Source organism: Microcaecilia unicolor, chromosome 10 (assembly GCF_901765095.1).
Source record: "Microcaecilia unicolor chromosome 10, aMicUni1.1, whole genome shotgun sequence".
Lineage (NCBI taxonomy): Eukaryota > Metazoa > Chordata > Amphibia > Gymnophiona > Siphonopidae > Microcaecilia > Microcaecilia unicolor.
The window spans coordinates 38,259,396-38,275,615 of NC_044040.1; the positions used below are offsets into that span (position 1 = coordinate 38,259,396).

General features: G+C 41.0%; 1 protein-coding gene across 1 annotated transcript in view; it reads right to left on the minus strand.

Moving 5' to 3' along the window:
• Positions 1 to 16,220, minus strand: part of LRRK2 (leucine rich repeat kinase 2) — a 255,631-nt gene that overhangs the window by 133,000 nt on the left and 106,411 nt on the right. Inside the window, exons 19-21 of the mRNA XM_030216665.1 lie at positions 11,229 to 11,487; positions 3,395 to 3,580; positions 1,895 to 2,013 (exon numbers count right to left, since the gene is read on the minus strand). Of these exons, the coding sequence (XP_030072525.1) occupies positions 1,895 to 2,013; positions 3,395 to 3,580; positions 11,229 to 11,487 (564 nt within the window). The remainder of the gene's footprint in view (positions 1 to 1,894; positions 2,014 to 3,394; positions 3,581 to 11,228; positions 11,488 to 16,220) is intronic.

Below are 16,220 nucleotides of genomic sequence, written 5' to 3' on the forward strand. Positions count from 1 at the left end.
CTAACTGGGACACTGGGTGATAATAAGAGGGTAGAGAAATGTCAAAAAGTATTTTCTCTTAAGCTTTGGGTATATGCTAGAAGACTTCCATGTTGTCAGAAGAATACCCATTTCAAAGCTGGTAACAAGCATACATTGAAAAACAAACTTAAGGTAGAAGTGAAGTGTTTCACAAAGCAAGCAGTGCTTCGTGAAACACTTTAGGGGCAGTAGTGGTCTTCGTGACTTGTAAGGCTTGGGTAATATCAGAGCATGTGGAGGGGCTGAATGATGTGAAAATGCTACCAAGTTCTCTGTTTAATGGAGGAATTGGAATCATTGGCAACATCTAATCACAGATCAGGTGGTGATGAAGCCAATGCCAAGGATGATTACAGAGGAAGAATTCTGTCAAAGAAATAAGCATACAGAGAACAAGGTGTTAAAGAAGAATTTATAGTTTGCATATTGAGCCTTCTCCAACTATAAATTCTTCTTTAACACCTTGTTCTCTGTATGCTTATTTCTTTGACATAATTCTTGCTCTGTAATCATCCTTGGCATTGGTTCCATCACCACCTAAGACGACTCAATATGGAAATTCAATGCCAAAGCCCACACAGGGCCTGGCATTGAATTTCCAGTTTTAGCACTGGCAGTGGACAAAAAAAAACGCTGTCCGCCACCAGCTGAATATCGGCCAGACTGTTTTTTTTTTTAATATGTTTTATTGGCATAGCATTATATATAACAAACTACCAAAGCCAAAATAACTTTCACAACATAGTCACAGGAACGTTATTGTTTCTACACAGAAGAGGCGCCAAATATTTATGTTTATTAACCCCTCTCCCTCGTGCGAACCCGCCCCTCTAATACCACCCCCCACCAAACCCCCCCTCCCTCCCCCCCCCCATCCCCTCTCAACAGTTCAGTATTCTACTTTTTACTGTAGGAGTGAGTGAGTCCCAAAAAGGAGACTAGACCTTGCAAAATTGGTCACCCAGATTGGAGGCCAGGTCGTGAACTCTCTGTTTCTCCACTGAGCAACATTGCATCATTGCCCATCGCCAGTGCGATGTACAGGGGGCCTCCCGGGTAAGCCACTGTTGCAAGATGGTTCTTTTCCCCATCAACACAGATCGGCCAGACTGTTTTTAAATATGTGTCTTGAGGCATCTGAGGTCTTATCTCCATTTTGTTTATTATGCTTACCTTTCTGAGCACAATTCTTGCCTCAATTTCACTAGGAGCTATCCAACTTGTATGGACAGACTGGCTGAAAATGCAGATATCTTTACACAGCAGCCATCCCACTGAATATTGCTCCTGAGGTTTCTAAGCTCGCTTCACAAGAGTAGACAGCAGAGTCAGGGAGTTAGAGTTCCCTGGGGGGAATGGCATGAATAAGCTGTGCCATTTCTTTAAAGAATTATTGTTTCTTATACTATCAGCATCTCTTATGCGATCATTTCTACAAGATCATTAACTACTCAAGTATGTACCTTATATTGCTGAAAAGCAATGAATCATAGCTTTCCAATTATACAAGTTTGGTTACATAAGGAATGTTTACTGCACCTTGCAAATAATAACAACTCACAATGACAATATACAGTGCAGAGGATTCAAATTTCCAAAGACACCAAGGCACATTTAGCCTGTCATAAATCTGAAAAAGAGAAAATTCATAAAGAAAATGTAACACAACCAATGGCTCTTTTCAAGCCACTGGCTTTGTAAAATCTTTTTTTTTTTTTTTTTTTTGGAACTTTGCTGACAAAAAAATGAGTTTTCTATGGAAAAAAAAAAAACTGCAGTGGGTCAAAACTGATTGTAAAACTTATATGAGTTTGGAAAAGCTGTCTAACCCTCCTCAGCCACTTTCCCTCATTAATTGATTAAAATGACTTACCACTGATCTGGAATGTCTTTGCCATAAGGCAATACTCTCCATTTTTGGTGAGTTTCCACACAAGTCAACATTAGCAATGGAGCTCGATTTCCTTTTGACAGAAAATGATCCATCACTTCCTATTTAAAAAAAAAGGTAAATCAATAAACTGGAAAACCTAAGAGTGAATTTACTCACTAGTAGCAGATGTTCTCCGAGAACAGCAGGCCAAGGTCATCCGACGGAGCCCGGTACATACACTGACTAGCGGTATTAACAAAGAACTTTCTAGCAGCGTCCCACCATGCATGCACTAGTTCCTTCCTCCCTGACATGCAAGCATGGGTCTCTCAATCATTTCAACGCCAAGGGAAGGTGGAAGGGTATATGAGAATACTTGGCCTGCTGTCCTTTGAGAACACCTGCTGCAGGTGAGTAACTTCAATTTCCCCTGAGGACAAACAGGCCTTCATATTCTCACAGTTCAGAATCCCTAGCTACTAGGCTCGCCGAAAACAATACCAGGACAACAGGGACTTGAAACATCGAGGCCTGTAGTTCAATCAACCTGAAACTATTTATATACTAGTTGTGGATGTGCAGACTGGAACAGAACAGAACTGGGCCTAGGAAGAGGGAGGTGGAGTTGGATTTCTACACTCCAAACAAATTCTGCAGGACTGCTTGGCCAAACTGGCTGTCGTGTCAGGTATCCTGTCCAAGGCAGTAGTGAGATGTGAATGTGTGGACAGATGACCACGTTGCAGCTTTGCAAAACTCCTCTATGGAGGCTGACCTCAAGTGAGCTACTGACGTAGCCATGGCTCTGGCATTATGAGCCTTGACATGACCCTCTAGAATCAGTCCAGTCTGGGCATAAGTAAAAGAGATGCAATCTGCTAGCGAATTGGAAATTCTGCATTTGCCGATAGCTTCCCCCCGTCCTGTTTGGGTCAACAGCAACAAAAAGCTGGGTAAACTGTCTATAGGCTTTAGTCCACTCCAAATAGAAAACTAAAGCTTGCTTGCAAATCCAAAGTATGCAGTACACGCTCGCCAGGATGGGCATGGGGTTTAGGGAAAAATTCTGGTAGAACAATTGACTGATCAAGATGGAACTCGGACACTACCTTAGGAAAGAACTTAGGGTGCGTGTGGAGAACTACTTTATTGTGGTGAAACTTAGTGTAAGGCAGATCAGCTACTAGGACCTGAAGTTCAGTGACCCTGCAAGCTGAAGTGACCGCCACCAGAAACACAACTTTCCCGGTCAAATACTTCAGATGACAGGAATTGAGTGGCCCTCATCAGCTAGGTGAAGACAACGTTGAGATCCCACAACACAGAGGTTTGATAGGAGGCTTTGTCAATAACAAACCTCACATGAAGCGAATTGGCACTAAGCACGACCCACTGAGACGTATCTTGATACCCTTTCAGCTTTTTTCACCATAAAGAGGGAATGGGATAAAAGCATTGCAAATCAGGCCCTGTGTCACGGCTGATGTTCTTTGTTTTTACCTTCACTATCTACGTCATTGCATGGAAGTAATCCACCCTCTGAGAGTTCAGGCATCAAGATGCAGTCATCAGCCTTCTCTAGCACAGTATCCACGTCATTCACATCATCACTGGATCTTTCTTCATCTAGTAAAGCTTTTTTTGTTTGATATCTTAGAACCACTCTTGCCAGTGCAGGACCGGTATCTATTAATTGTGGAAATTAAATGCATAACAGACATGTATATAATTCAAAAAGAAGTACAGGTAAAAGCTTAAAGTGACAGTTCAACAGTAAAGACATTATGAAGATGATATTTTGAGCTAACCAGACAAATCTGTTCTTTGTCCTTCTCCACACTCATAGCATACATGTGGAGGGGCATTTTCAAACGTCTACATCCGATTTTGGACGTTTTGTGAAAAATGTCCAAAAATCCAGTAGTGAACATGGCCATTTTCAAAACAAAAAAACTTCCAACTTTTTGTTTAGAAAATGGCCACTTGCTAAACGTTTCTGTGCTCAAGTGTGTCTTTTAGGACCAATTTTTTGGGGGGAAAAAGTCCAAGGGAAAAACGCTCAAAAACAAGCCACTAGGATGTACGGGGCGGGGGGGGGGGGGGCACAGGGCAACTGACAGTGATCTGGAGCCTCGAGCAAAAAGGGTTATGGGCCCCTAACCACCTATCGAAAGTGATTAAACTAGAGGTTAGAGCACAGTGAGCCCCCTACTATTGTAGACCCTCAGGCACTGCCCTATTGTCCCAATGATCAGTCTACCCCTGGGAGAGGGAGTGGGGGCAGTATTCTTAGTGGCATGGCCACACGAACATCCCAGCAGAACAGTGAAGCACCCAACAGGGTACTGCAGTGAACTTCACATAAAAGGTCTCAGATGCACACTGGATGGACCGTGCCGGTCTTTTTCTGCCGTCATCTACTGTTACTATGTTACATCTCGTATTACCCCCTTATATCGTATAGCGAGCTCTCCAAAACCCACCAAAAAACTACTGCTGCATGAGTTCATTACATACACTGCGAGCAATCCAGGGATTGGTGGATGAAAGAAGTTTCTTGATGATGTTTTATACATTATATATGGCCCAGTTTGATTATGCGAATGCTAATTTAGCAGGTATAACTATGGAAAATTGTAAAAAGCTAGTGACTCTGCAACATACCACTACTAGGTTGTTGGGGAGGGGTGTTAAAAGTGAGCATTTTACCCCATTACATGTGTGTTTCCACTGGTTACCAGTATTCTACCAAATACAGTTTAAGGTGTTGGTGTTGACGCATAGTGCAGTTTATGAAAAAGTGCCCAGTACGCTTACTGCTCTGATCCAACTGTATCAATCTGAGAGATATTTGCGTTCTCACGATAAATTACTTTTAGAAATTCCCTCAGTTCAGGAAATACATCTTTGGTCAACTAGAAGAGGGGCTTTTTTTTTTTTTTAATTTAGCACCCGAGCTTTGGAATACTCTCTCACAATTATTAAAGGGGATTCATTCATTGGCGCATTTTAAATGGTTGTTAAAGGCTTATTTTCTTCAATTAGCTTTTTCAGTATCATTAGTAGAGGATTACAGGAGAGAGTTAGTAGGAATTTTAACAGAGGGGGGATCTCTTTTTTTAAGTGTGTGGTATGATGTCTGATGCTGTCCTATTTTTAGATGGTGTTCCTTTCCTGATTATTTGCAATTATTAGATGTAAACAGTTGCGATCTTACAATAGTTTGCTAAGTGATATACCAAATATAATAAACTGTAACTGAAACTGCACCCAACTATACACCACTACAATAGCCCTTATGCCTATATGTAGGTACCGTTGGTTTTTGGTGGGTTTTACAGGGCTCACACTTCCCACCACAAGTGTACCAGTTACAGTGGGATATGGCAGTCAACTACATCCTTTAACTGGATAAATCTATTAATGTGGGCTACTGTTAAGATGTGTTATTTTACCATACGTTCCATATTATTACATTAAGACCCAGGCTCTTATAAGCTCTATTCACGTTTTGGACATCTGAAAACCAGCATTGAGACATCCATATTGCATAGTGGCCTAGTGGCTAGAGCACCGGTCTTGCAAGCCAGAGGAGGCCGGTTCAAATCCCACTGCTGCTCCTTGTGATCTTGGGCAAGTCACTTAACACTCCATTGCCTCAGGTTCAAACTTAGATTGTGAGCCCTCCTGGGACAGAGAAATAGCCAGAGTACCTGAATGTAATTCACCTTGAGCTACTACTGAAAAAGGTGTGAGCAAAATGGAAATAAAAAAATAAAATAAAAATAGATATCCAAATCCCAATTTTAAAGAACTGTGATACGGACATCTAAAACTGCAGTATGTCCTTATGGCAAGGGGGTGTGGTGTGGATGTATTTTTTGCAGGACTAAGGAGGGGCCAAAATATAGACTTCTGACTCCAGTATCAGACGTAGAAGGGACAGCTATGTCCAAAATGATAGATGTTGCTCCAATAGAGCAGCTCTGCAATGGAGGGATAAACGGAAGTCACCCACTTAATCCTCCAGTGGTTGTTGCCCCTCTTTTCCTTACTCCTGAATGTGAAACTGGTAAGAGACACTGGGCTCTGTGACAGCTTCAGGAAATATGGATGTCCATAGTGCCAGCAGTTTTATGTTTCAACACTTTTATTGAAGGCAACAAAAAGGTAACAAAACATATTATCAACATGTACTACTACTACTAACTAACATTTCTAAAGCGCTACTAGGGTTACGCAGCGCTGTACAATTTAAACATAGAAGGACAGTCCCTGCTCAAAGAGCTTACAATCTAAAAGACAAGAGAACAATCTAAAGACAAGTGTACAATCTAGAGGACGAGTGAACAGTTAATCCCTCCATTTACTGAGTATAGCTAATACACTGGGCCTTCTGAGCCTTAATTTTACATTTTAATAACCCCCCAACTCCCCTCCCCTCAGTCCACCATCCCACATCCAAATCCTATTATCTCTACTGCCCCCATCCCCCCTCTCACATAACTTCCACCCTGGGTGGCCCCTAAAGGCACCCAGGATGGTTGCACATGAAGCATCCCTTCCCCTCCCTCTCTACCCCAAAGTTCCTTAGGATGAGGTATCACTTTCACCTTTCACATGGAATTGATAAGGAGGCTTCGCCCTCGAGGGCTCGAACTGAACAGGTAAGGATTCCATATTGCCAAAAAGGCCTTCCTACGTCTGGGGGATCCTCTAGCATCTCTAGCTTCCCAAGTCGCCAACAGATGCACTTGATTCCTCCAGTGCCAATATGCAGGGAAATCCACAGATATCCAATATTGTAATATAACGTTTCGAGCTACTAGGGTCAACTTGCGACACAAAAGGGTAGCATGTCTATTCATAGGATAGTATGTTTTGAGTTTATCAAGTACAAATTGCTCTACTAAGCCCCGAACCACCCAACCCAATATGCGAGACAAAAACCGTCTCACCTGTTCCCAAAACTTCTGTACTCAGGGACACTCCCAAATAGCATGAAAAAACGTATGGCTATGTTGCCTACATTTGGAACAAGTGGCCCCCTCTTGTGGATTTATATGTACCAACTGAACTTTGGCTATGTATGCTCAAACTATCACCCTTGCTCCACATTCCCTTAGTCTTTCATCCTTACTCACTAGGTGAATATTCCTTAGGGTTGCTGCAATATCCCAGTCTGCCAGGGACCTCCCCAAATCTTCCTCCCATCTTCTCTTTAACCCTGTAAAGTCCCTGGCCAGGTTGTGCCAGCAGTTTAAAAAAATAATTTCTTATACACCACCTGCAAGCCTGAAGGCTTTTGAAGTGGTGTACATTCAGGTATTTTTCTGTTCCTAGAAGGCTCACAATTTAAAAAGAGAAGAAAATAAAATCACAAAATGGTGCATTAGAGGGTCCCCTAGTTCTCAGCCCAGTTGCTCTAACATTATGGTTATTCCTCCACTACATCCATGGACATCTATGTGGCCACTATATAACATATATGCTCCTAAGCTACCATGATATTCATGTCCCTTGTTTTGGCCCAGTCATAGTTTAGACATTTCAGTTAGTACAATGGATGTTTATGCTAAATGTAAATCAGAATATGCACATCTATTTCTCATGTATTTTAGGAACAGGCTGTACATTGGCAGAACTTGTTCTAAAATACTAGCATCACCAATGACATACAAATCTGGACATCCTTATTCTGAGTTGGACTTTCTTTCTAAATACCATTCCTAGTTACTATTAACTGGGGTTAACAGTAAAATAACACATCTTAACAAAACCCCATGTTGATAACTACGTCCCTTAGTCCAGAGAATATATATGGCTAAAGTTATTCAAAGATGGTCAGCATATTGGTTAATATCAGCCCTTGTCCATCTAGTCATGATGTCCTTACTCTGTAATACTTTAATGTTATTTCAATTCAGCTGCAAATCAGTTTCAAAGAAAATATCTTTCCCAGTGAATTATACAGTATTTTTGTGCTTTTGTTTGTTCTAACTATTGGTTTTTAACTGATGATTTTACGTAATCCACACAGGTATTTGCTGGATTATGCAGACTATAAATGAAAGATAAGAAACGAAACACCCAGGTTATATCGGATTTGGCCGTATGGTTTACTTAGGTAAAACCAAAGCATATTAAAGTCTTCTGAGCAACAGATGCCAAAAACTTACACTTTTTCTGAGAGTTTTTTCATTGACAGCGGTAAACCCTCAAGAGCTAGGGAAGTGAATTTGTTAGCGTGCATTCAGTTCATTTTAAAAAGTGCATACAAAAACCAATTGAACATGCTAATCTATGAGTTAATGTGCATACAAAAACCAATTGAACATGCTAATCTATGAGTTAATGTGCATACAAAAACCAATTGAACATGCTAATCTATGAGTTAATGTGCATAAAGTCAGTTTCCAGTTTTTATATACATTAAAAACATTTTGACAAAAATATCTGATATAAAACAAAAAAACTGAAAATCAGAGACAAAAGTCTAAAAATTAACCAAAAATCATTTCTGTGCGCATTCCTTCTACGAGTTATCCCTCAGCTGCTGATAGGACCCTACGATTTATAATAAAGTGCCCTGTATGTTGCACTTGTCTCTCTAAACCTGCCTTGACAGATCCTTAGCCAGTCCTATTTTTCTGAATATCTAGCATGAATGTGCACTGCCTTCACTGCATCTCAAATATTCATTGCAGATATCCCAACAACCTCACTGGCTAGGTGCCAAAAATTATACTATAAACACATAAGTTTCTTTCCTATGAAGTTCAGGGATGTGCAAAATATCAAATATCTCAAGTAGGATGTGTGAGATGAATGTCTGCGCTATTTGGCCATTTATACACTCCAGAAATATTCATAACAGAAAAATACAAGTAAATAGCTTGATGCTTAGTGGTAGTATTGTACACTGTCAGGCAGGGGATCTAGATTCAGCTACTGATTCAGGTCTTCAACAAGTGAGGTTTGGGGATGTAGCAGAGACAGCATTTACAACCTCTAAGAGAATGACTGCCATTTTGCAATAACGTGACCTAATGGTTGGATTTAAGGCCTCTTACTGCAGAATTCAGGAAGAAGCTCTGCTGCCTGACCCTTGCCCAAGAACTATAGCTGTACTGATTGCTGTGGAGTAGATATAAAATGCCTGATGGTCAGCAGTGGGATGAGATCCTGCGGAACCAGGTTCAATTTTCTCTGCAGCTCCATGTGACCCTGGGCAAGTCATTTAACCCTCCACTGCCCCAGCTACAACAGTAGTACAATGTACTACTTAGATTGTGAGCCCACTAGGGACAGACCCAATGCCTGTAAAATGAAACTGTAAACACTTTGGTCTAAGCAGTATATAAATACTTAAATGAATAAATGAATGAATATAAAATTCTTAGTTAGTACATTATATGCTTATCTCTGAGATTCCCTTCCAGCAACTGTGCCCCATAGGCAAAGATGGAAGAGTGAGTTAAATTTTACTATTTTACCTGAGGTTTGGGACAAGTTGGAACAATCCATTGCAAAAATAGCCATTGCATCTAATATTAAAGAAAATAATATTAAGATTTTATGTTACTGGTACTTGACCCCAGATCGCCTCGGCAGATGGTTTCTACAATCTAACCCTGCATGTTGGAGGCGCTGTGGTCAACGTGGTACTTTGGGACATATATGGTGGGCATGTCCAAAAGCATGTTCATTTTGGAAGTCTATACAATTTCAGATTTTGTGGTGCACAGGTTTGCGGGTTCTTTGGGATCCTGGTATTTTCTTGCTCAATAAGGATATCTCTGGGTTTCACAAATGGCACATTCCACTGCTTAGCCATTTTCTTAATGCTGCTATATTGACACTTGCAACTTGCTGGAAGGACCCAAGGATCCCCTCTGTGAATCTGTGGTGAGCGAAGCTCTGTTATGTTTATAAGATGGAGAAGTTGACTGCTGCCAGTCAGACGACTGAACCACGTTGGAAGCAGATTTGGGGTACTATGCAGAATTTGAACTTTTTGTAATAACGAATGGTCTCCCTTGGGTGTGCTGGTAAATTTTTAACAACAGGCTCTTTCTCCGGACGTAGCCAGCTCTGCAGTTGGAAGGGCCAAGGGTGGCCGGGGGGGGGGGGGGGGGGGAGAGGGGGAGCAACACTTGCCTCTCTCTCCTCCCTCCCTTCATGCGGGCACACTAGGCATACCTTTGCTGGCAGCCAATAAATGGACTGCCACCACTCCCAACGTCTTGCTCTGAGCAGCATGCTGAAACTTCTCACACATGCTAGAGAAGTCCCAGCCTGCTGCTCAGAGCTGGAAACAAGGAGCGGGGAACAGCAGCAGTCTATTTACTTGGCTGGCAGGGCTCAGCATCCCCACCAGCAAAGTAAAAGAAAATTCAGCAGGGGGCCCAAGCCCACATTTTGGGAGCCAGTTGTTAAAGTAGCCATGGAGGGCCCTACTTTAACAACCGGCTCCCAAAATTCTTAAAAACTTAACAACCGGCTCTTGCGAGCCTGTGAGAGCCTGCTCCAGCACACCACTGCCCTTGTTATTCTGTGCTTGTGTGCCTCCCTGTACTGAGTCTAAATTTTCTACATGTCCTACTCTGTTTGATTTTCTGGTGGGAATGTGGAAGGGGGAGATTTTCTACAAATGTAGAAGTTCTTAACATTGGTATTTTCTACAAGTTGTAAACAGTTCCGTTTTTGAAACTGCAAATTTCTTTGCTATGTTTATTTTGTGTAAACTTTAATGTAAGGCTTCCAGTTTCAAAAAATACATAGAAATACAAAAACTAGGATACCTCTGCTTTGTGGTACTAAAAGATGTTATAAAGTTCAATCAAGCTGCTCCTATGCTATCTGGCAACAGTGTGATTGAAACTTTTTCTATAGTTTTAAACTAATGCTTTCCTAACTATTAAATAAGAATTCTTTTCTGAGCAGCATGTAAAACCAAAGTGATACAAAGGAATACACTCTAGTGCACTGGTTCCCAAACCTGGTCCGGGAGGCACCACAGCCAGTCAGATTTTCAGGATATCTAAAATGAATATTCATGAGAGAACCTTGTATAAAATGTTTGTATGTTTGGGGAGCTTGCCAGGTGTCCTTGACCTGGACTGGCCGCTGTCGGGGACAGGATGCTGGGCTCGATGGACCTTTGGTCTTTTCCCAGTATGGCATTACTTATGAATATTCATTATGGATATCCTGAAAACTGACTGGTGAGGTGCCTCCAGGACAAGGTTTAGGAATCACTGTCCCAGTGCCATGCTCCAGTCGTTAAGCTCACGCATGTCCCTAATGTAATAGATTTTCTTAACACACTTACTTGGCTGTTTTCTTAAAGCAGGCATTTTGTCTGGAAACAAAGGCAGGAGCCAGGAAGGTTCAACTCTGCCCATACGAAAACCTCCAAGACAAATACTGTGATTTGTTAAATCCAGGCCCAGCTTCTTTAAGAGCAAGCTGATGATTTGGTTTTGACCTCTCTTTATACTAATAGCTAATGCTTTGTGGACGTCCTGTTCACGTGCTCCATAATTCAGTAACAGTTCCACCAGCTTTGGTTCATTTCCTTTCTCACACACCTATGAAAGTAAAATATATTTGCTGATAATTTCCATGAAACTACTAACAGTAATGTACTGTAACACATTATAGACCAATAAACCACACATTTGTAAACTGCATTTTAGGAAATTCTCTCTTTCCATTTACTATAATCAGTAAAAATAATATTTAAGAAAATACCTTATAGTAGGGAGTTATGCTTATTAAATTACTTTGTGTCAGTAGTTCTCATGCCAGATTGTAAGCTCTTTGAGCAGGGACTGTCTTTCTTCTATGTTTGTGCAGCGCTGCGTACGCCTTGTAGCGCTATAGAAATGCTAAATAGTAGTAGTAGTAGTAGCACACCTAGCCAATCAGGTTTTCATGATACCTACGATGAATATGTAAACTTCTCTCATACATATTTATTTACTTACTTTATTAATTTATTGCATTTGTATCCCACATTTTCCCACCTCTTTGCAGGCTCAATGTAGCTTACATTACATCATAAGTAGTGGAAATACATAAGAAAATAGACATTTAGTATTGCATAAGGATCTTGGTTACATGATAGTGATAAAACATGATATTCATATAAAGCAAATATCATAAGGCAATTCTGGTTATATGTATAGGAGCTCACATTTGTTGGTCTTTGTGGTATATCTTGTTAAAGAGATGGGTCTTCAATAGTTTGCGGAAGTTGGTTAGTTCGTAGATCGTTTTTAAGTTGCACGGTAGCACGCTCCAGAATTGTGTGCTCAAATTTGTACCCCATATTTTCCAACCAACTTGTCGGTTCAATGTGGCTTACAATTTACATCCGTTAGACGTGTTACACAGCCATTTAGAATAGATGCATGCCTTGATTCAGTTTCTGTTAATGGTCAAGCATTGTGGTGTGTTGGTTGGTGGTCATCTTGACTATGTGGGTTCACCGAAGAAGAAATTTCTAAAGAAGTGTGCTTTCAGGTGTTCTCGGAATATTATGTAGTCATTCGCACATTTTATGACTTTCGGTATTATATTCCATATCTTGGGGCAAATATATGTGAAGCTGGTTGAATATGAAGATTTGTATTTTAGGCCTTGACACCTGGGAAGTGTAAGGTGAGATAGGTTCTTTCACCCTTTATTGCATTGCATAGAGGTAGTTCTATTAGGTTTTGCCATGTATTCCAGAGCAATTCTGAAAATAATTCTGTAGGCCAGAGAGCATATCTTGAAGGATATATGTGATTTAATGGGTCATTATAGATATCCCGAAAACCTGACTGAATGGGTGTGCCTAGAGAAATGGGTCGAGAATCACTGCTTTATGTTATAAATATTCTATTACACCATTAGTAAACATTTCAAACAACATCTGTGTGATGAAAACTAAGCAACAATTTCAAAATGTTTGATTCAGGGGCTGATTCTCTGAAGGGGTTTTTTTTCCCCACATTCTGAAGATAATTCTTTAAGAATGCCTATTTTAGGTCAATTTTATAAAGACAAACAGATGGCTATTTATCTTTCTAAAAAAGAACACTAGCGTAAGTGCCACACTGTGCCTACATTGCAGGCATTTACACCTGCTCTGGAGCAAGAACAAATGTCTGCACCTGTAATTTTTAAATACACGCACACATTTAGTGTATTTTTGTCATTTATATGTGACAACGTATGCTCCCACCCATACTCCAACCCTGCATATTCATACTGGCAAAGTATGCACCATCAAAGCTGGTTGGTATTATATAAAAGCCATGTATACGCAAAAATGACTTCGTAAATTACCCCCTATGTTCAAGTGTACAGCGCTGCGCACGTCTAGTAGCGCTATAGAAATGATAAGTAGTATTAGTAGTAGTAGTAGTTTATGGGAAGAGACATCAAAGAACTGTAAAAAATTACTCCAGGACCCGGATGACCCATTTTTCAGCAAATGCTGCAGAATAAATGAAAGCACCCTGGGAACACGTTTTGAGGTTTGACACATACGCTGCAGGGCAGGAGCCCACATTCAGAACTACTCTCTGATAAAGCCACTCAAGAGAGCGTAAGTTCTGATGAGTCATTATTCAAACATCACAGCTTGTGCTTTTTTTTTTTTTTTTTAAACACCAGCCATGGCATTTAAAGTATTCAGGTATATTCACCACCATTACTTGGACAGCAGATGGAGCTGAATATACATACAGAGTGGTGAGCACTGCCAATGTAAAAAGAACAACAAAGGGGGGGGGGTGGTCTAGCCTGCAAACAGTGATGGAAGCAACTCTGCCACCTTTCTAAACAGACTGAACGGACAAGGCTGGTCTTTATTGGCCAATACCATTGTTGTGTTATGTGAAGCTTTTCCAGTTGGAAGCTGTAGGAGACTTCTAGTTCTTGATGCAGTTCAGCATGAAGCTTGGCATCATGTCGGATTAAAAAGCAATTCCAGCTCAGGAAGTAACATCACCTTGCCCGATGGTGGTGTACGAGAAGAGCTCTCGGCCACTCTAGATTAAATAGGCAATAGTTTAGGCACTGCAAAACTCTCCCTGCTTGCTATATAAAGCTACTCAGCCCTACTGAAGTAGATGGTGCATAAAAGAAAAGAAGGGCAGTATTAAACATTTCACATGCAACAGCACAGAATCTGCTGCTCAAGATGACGAAATGGCGGTTCCTTCTGTGAGCAATCAGCAACCTGTACTAAAACAAAAATAATTTTTTTTAAATTGATTTTATTACATGTTTTTATGACTATAGCCTGAGAAATTTGCAAGAATGTTATTTTATAGAATGTCTTTTTGCTGTGCTTTCCTATCATAAATGGATTTCAGAGTATGTTTATTCACTGTTTTTAATGTTATTTTAATGTTATATTACTACTACCTTAACATTTCTAAAGCGCTACTAGGGTTACGCAGCGCTGTACAGTTTAACATAGAAGGACAGTCCCTGCTCAAAGAGCTTACAATCTAAAGGACATGTGAGCAGTCAGTCTGATAGGGGCAGTCTGGATTTCCTGAAAGAGTTAGGTGCCGAACGCAGCATTGAAGAGGTGGGCTTTAAGCAGAGACTTGAAGTTGGGCAGGGAGGGGGCTTGGCGTAAGGGCTCGGGAAGGTTGTTCCAAGCATAGGGTGAGGCGAGGCAGAATGAGCGGAGCCTGGAGTTGGCAGTGGTGGAGAAGGGTAATGAGAGGAGGGAGGTTTCGGGCGGGAACTTAAGGGGAGATGAGGGTAGAAACGTAGTGAGGGCAGCAGACTGAGTACATTTGTATATTAAATTGTAAACCGTTCTGATTTACTGTTGTAATAAGCAACGGTCTAGTAAATGAATAAACAATAAACGAAACCTGGTGATATTACCACAGCCTCAGATAACAGTCCTGCCACTAACAGTGAGATGCAGCACTGGATGGTGAAAATTAAGGGTGCAACAGTAGCCAGTATGGGCAAGCTGCAATCCGGCCCAGGTGACCAATAAGGGCAGCATGGCAGAAATGGGCCAACACATGCAAGATCTACATGAAAGGGTCATTGACCATGATGACGACATCTTGAGTTTACAAAAACACTGGAGGCACATAATGAGGACATGCTGATTAAATTAGATTTTCAGGATTTTGCCAGGTATTTGTGACCTGGATTGGCCACTGTTGGAAACAGAATGCTGGGCTTGATGGACTTTTGGTCTGTCCCAGTGTGGCAATACTTATGTACTTTTAAATCTCTCCCACTTGAACAACTGAAAGCTCCCTGGGATACTGGAAACAGCAGCTGAAAAAATATTGTAGTAGCCTAGTGGTTAGAGCACTGGTCTTAACATCCAGAGGTGACTGGTTCAAATCCCACTGCTGCTCCTGGTGATCTTGGGCAAGTCACTTGACACCCCATTGCCTCAGGTACAAACTTAGTTTGTGAGCCCTCCAGGGACAGGGAAAATACCCAGTGTACCTGAATGAAACTCACCTTGAGCTACTACTGAAAAAAGGTGTCAGCAAAATCCAAATAAATAAATAAATTCATATTGCAGTCAAAGTGCTGGCACAATTTATCGTGTCTGGGGAGGCCTTTCAGTTGGACACTGACCCTTCATTCTATAAAGTTGTTCACCCTAATTTGTGTGCACAATTTACAGAATAGTGCCCATTGCAAGTCTAATTTAATTGTTAAATTAAGCACTAACTGGCCTTATGTACCAATATTAGCCCTTAAGTGTAAGTAAATTGGCGCTGATTGGCAGTAATTTCTAGTTATTCACCTACCCACACATACCCAGGAAATAACGACATTGACCCAGACTATTCTCCCATCTTACTTCCTTCTCCATTGCCTATCTCTACCTACTTATCTCTTCTATTATTCTGTTATACTTAACTTCTACTTTCTCTAATAATATTCTGCATTCCCTATTACTATGTAAGCCGCATTGAACCTGCTTTGAGTGGGAAAGCGCGGGATACAAATATAATAAATAAACTGAACTTTGCAGATATTCTATAACTTAGCGCCTCAACTCTACAGAATGCAACTACAAAGGGGGCTTGCACATCGGCAAATGACGGATGTGTTTTGAAGTTGCACACTTGAGTTATAAAATACTAATCACTTATGTGCATAACTGCCAACTTTAGATATGACCATTTACGCCAATAAAAACCTGGTGTAAATTCCCACACCTAAATATACAAGTGTCCCCCTGAATTCTATAACGTGTGTAAATTTGACTGAGGCCCCCAACATGACTACACTCCTCCTGTGGTCATGCCCCCTTTTCAGCTACCCATGC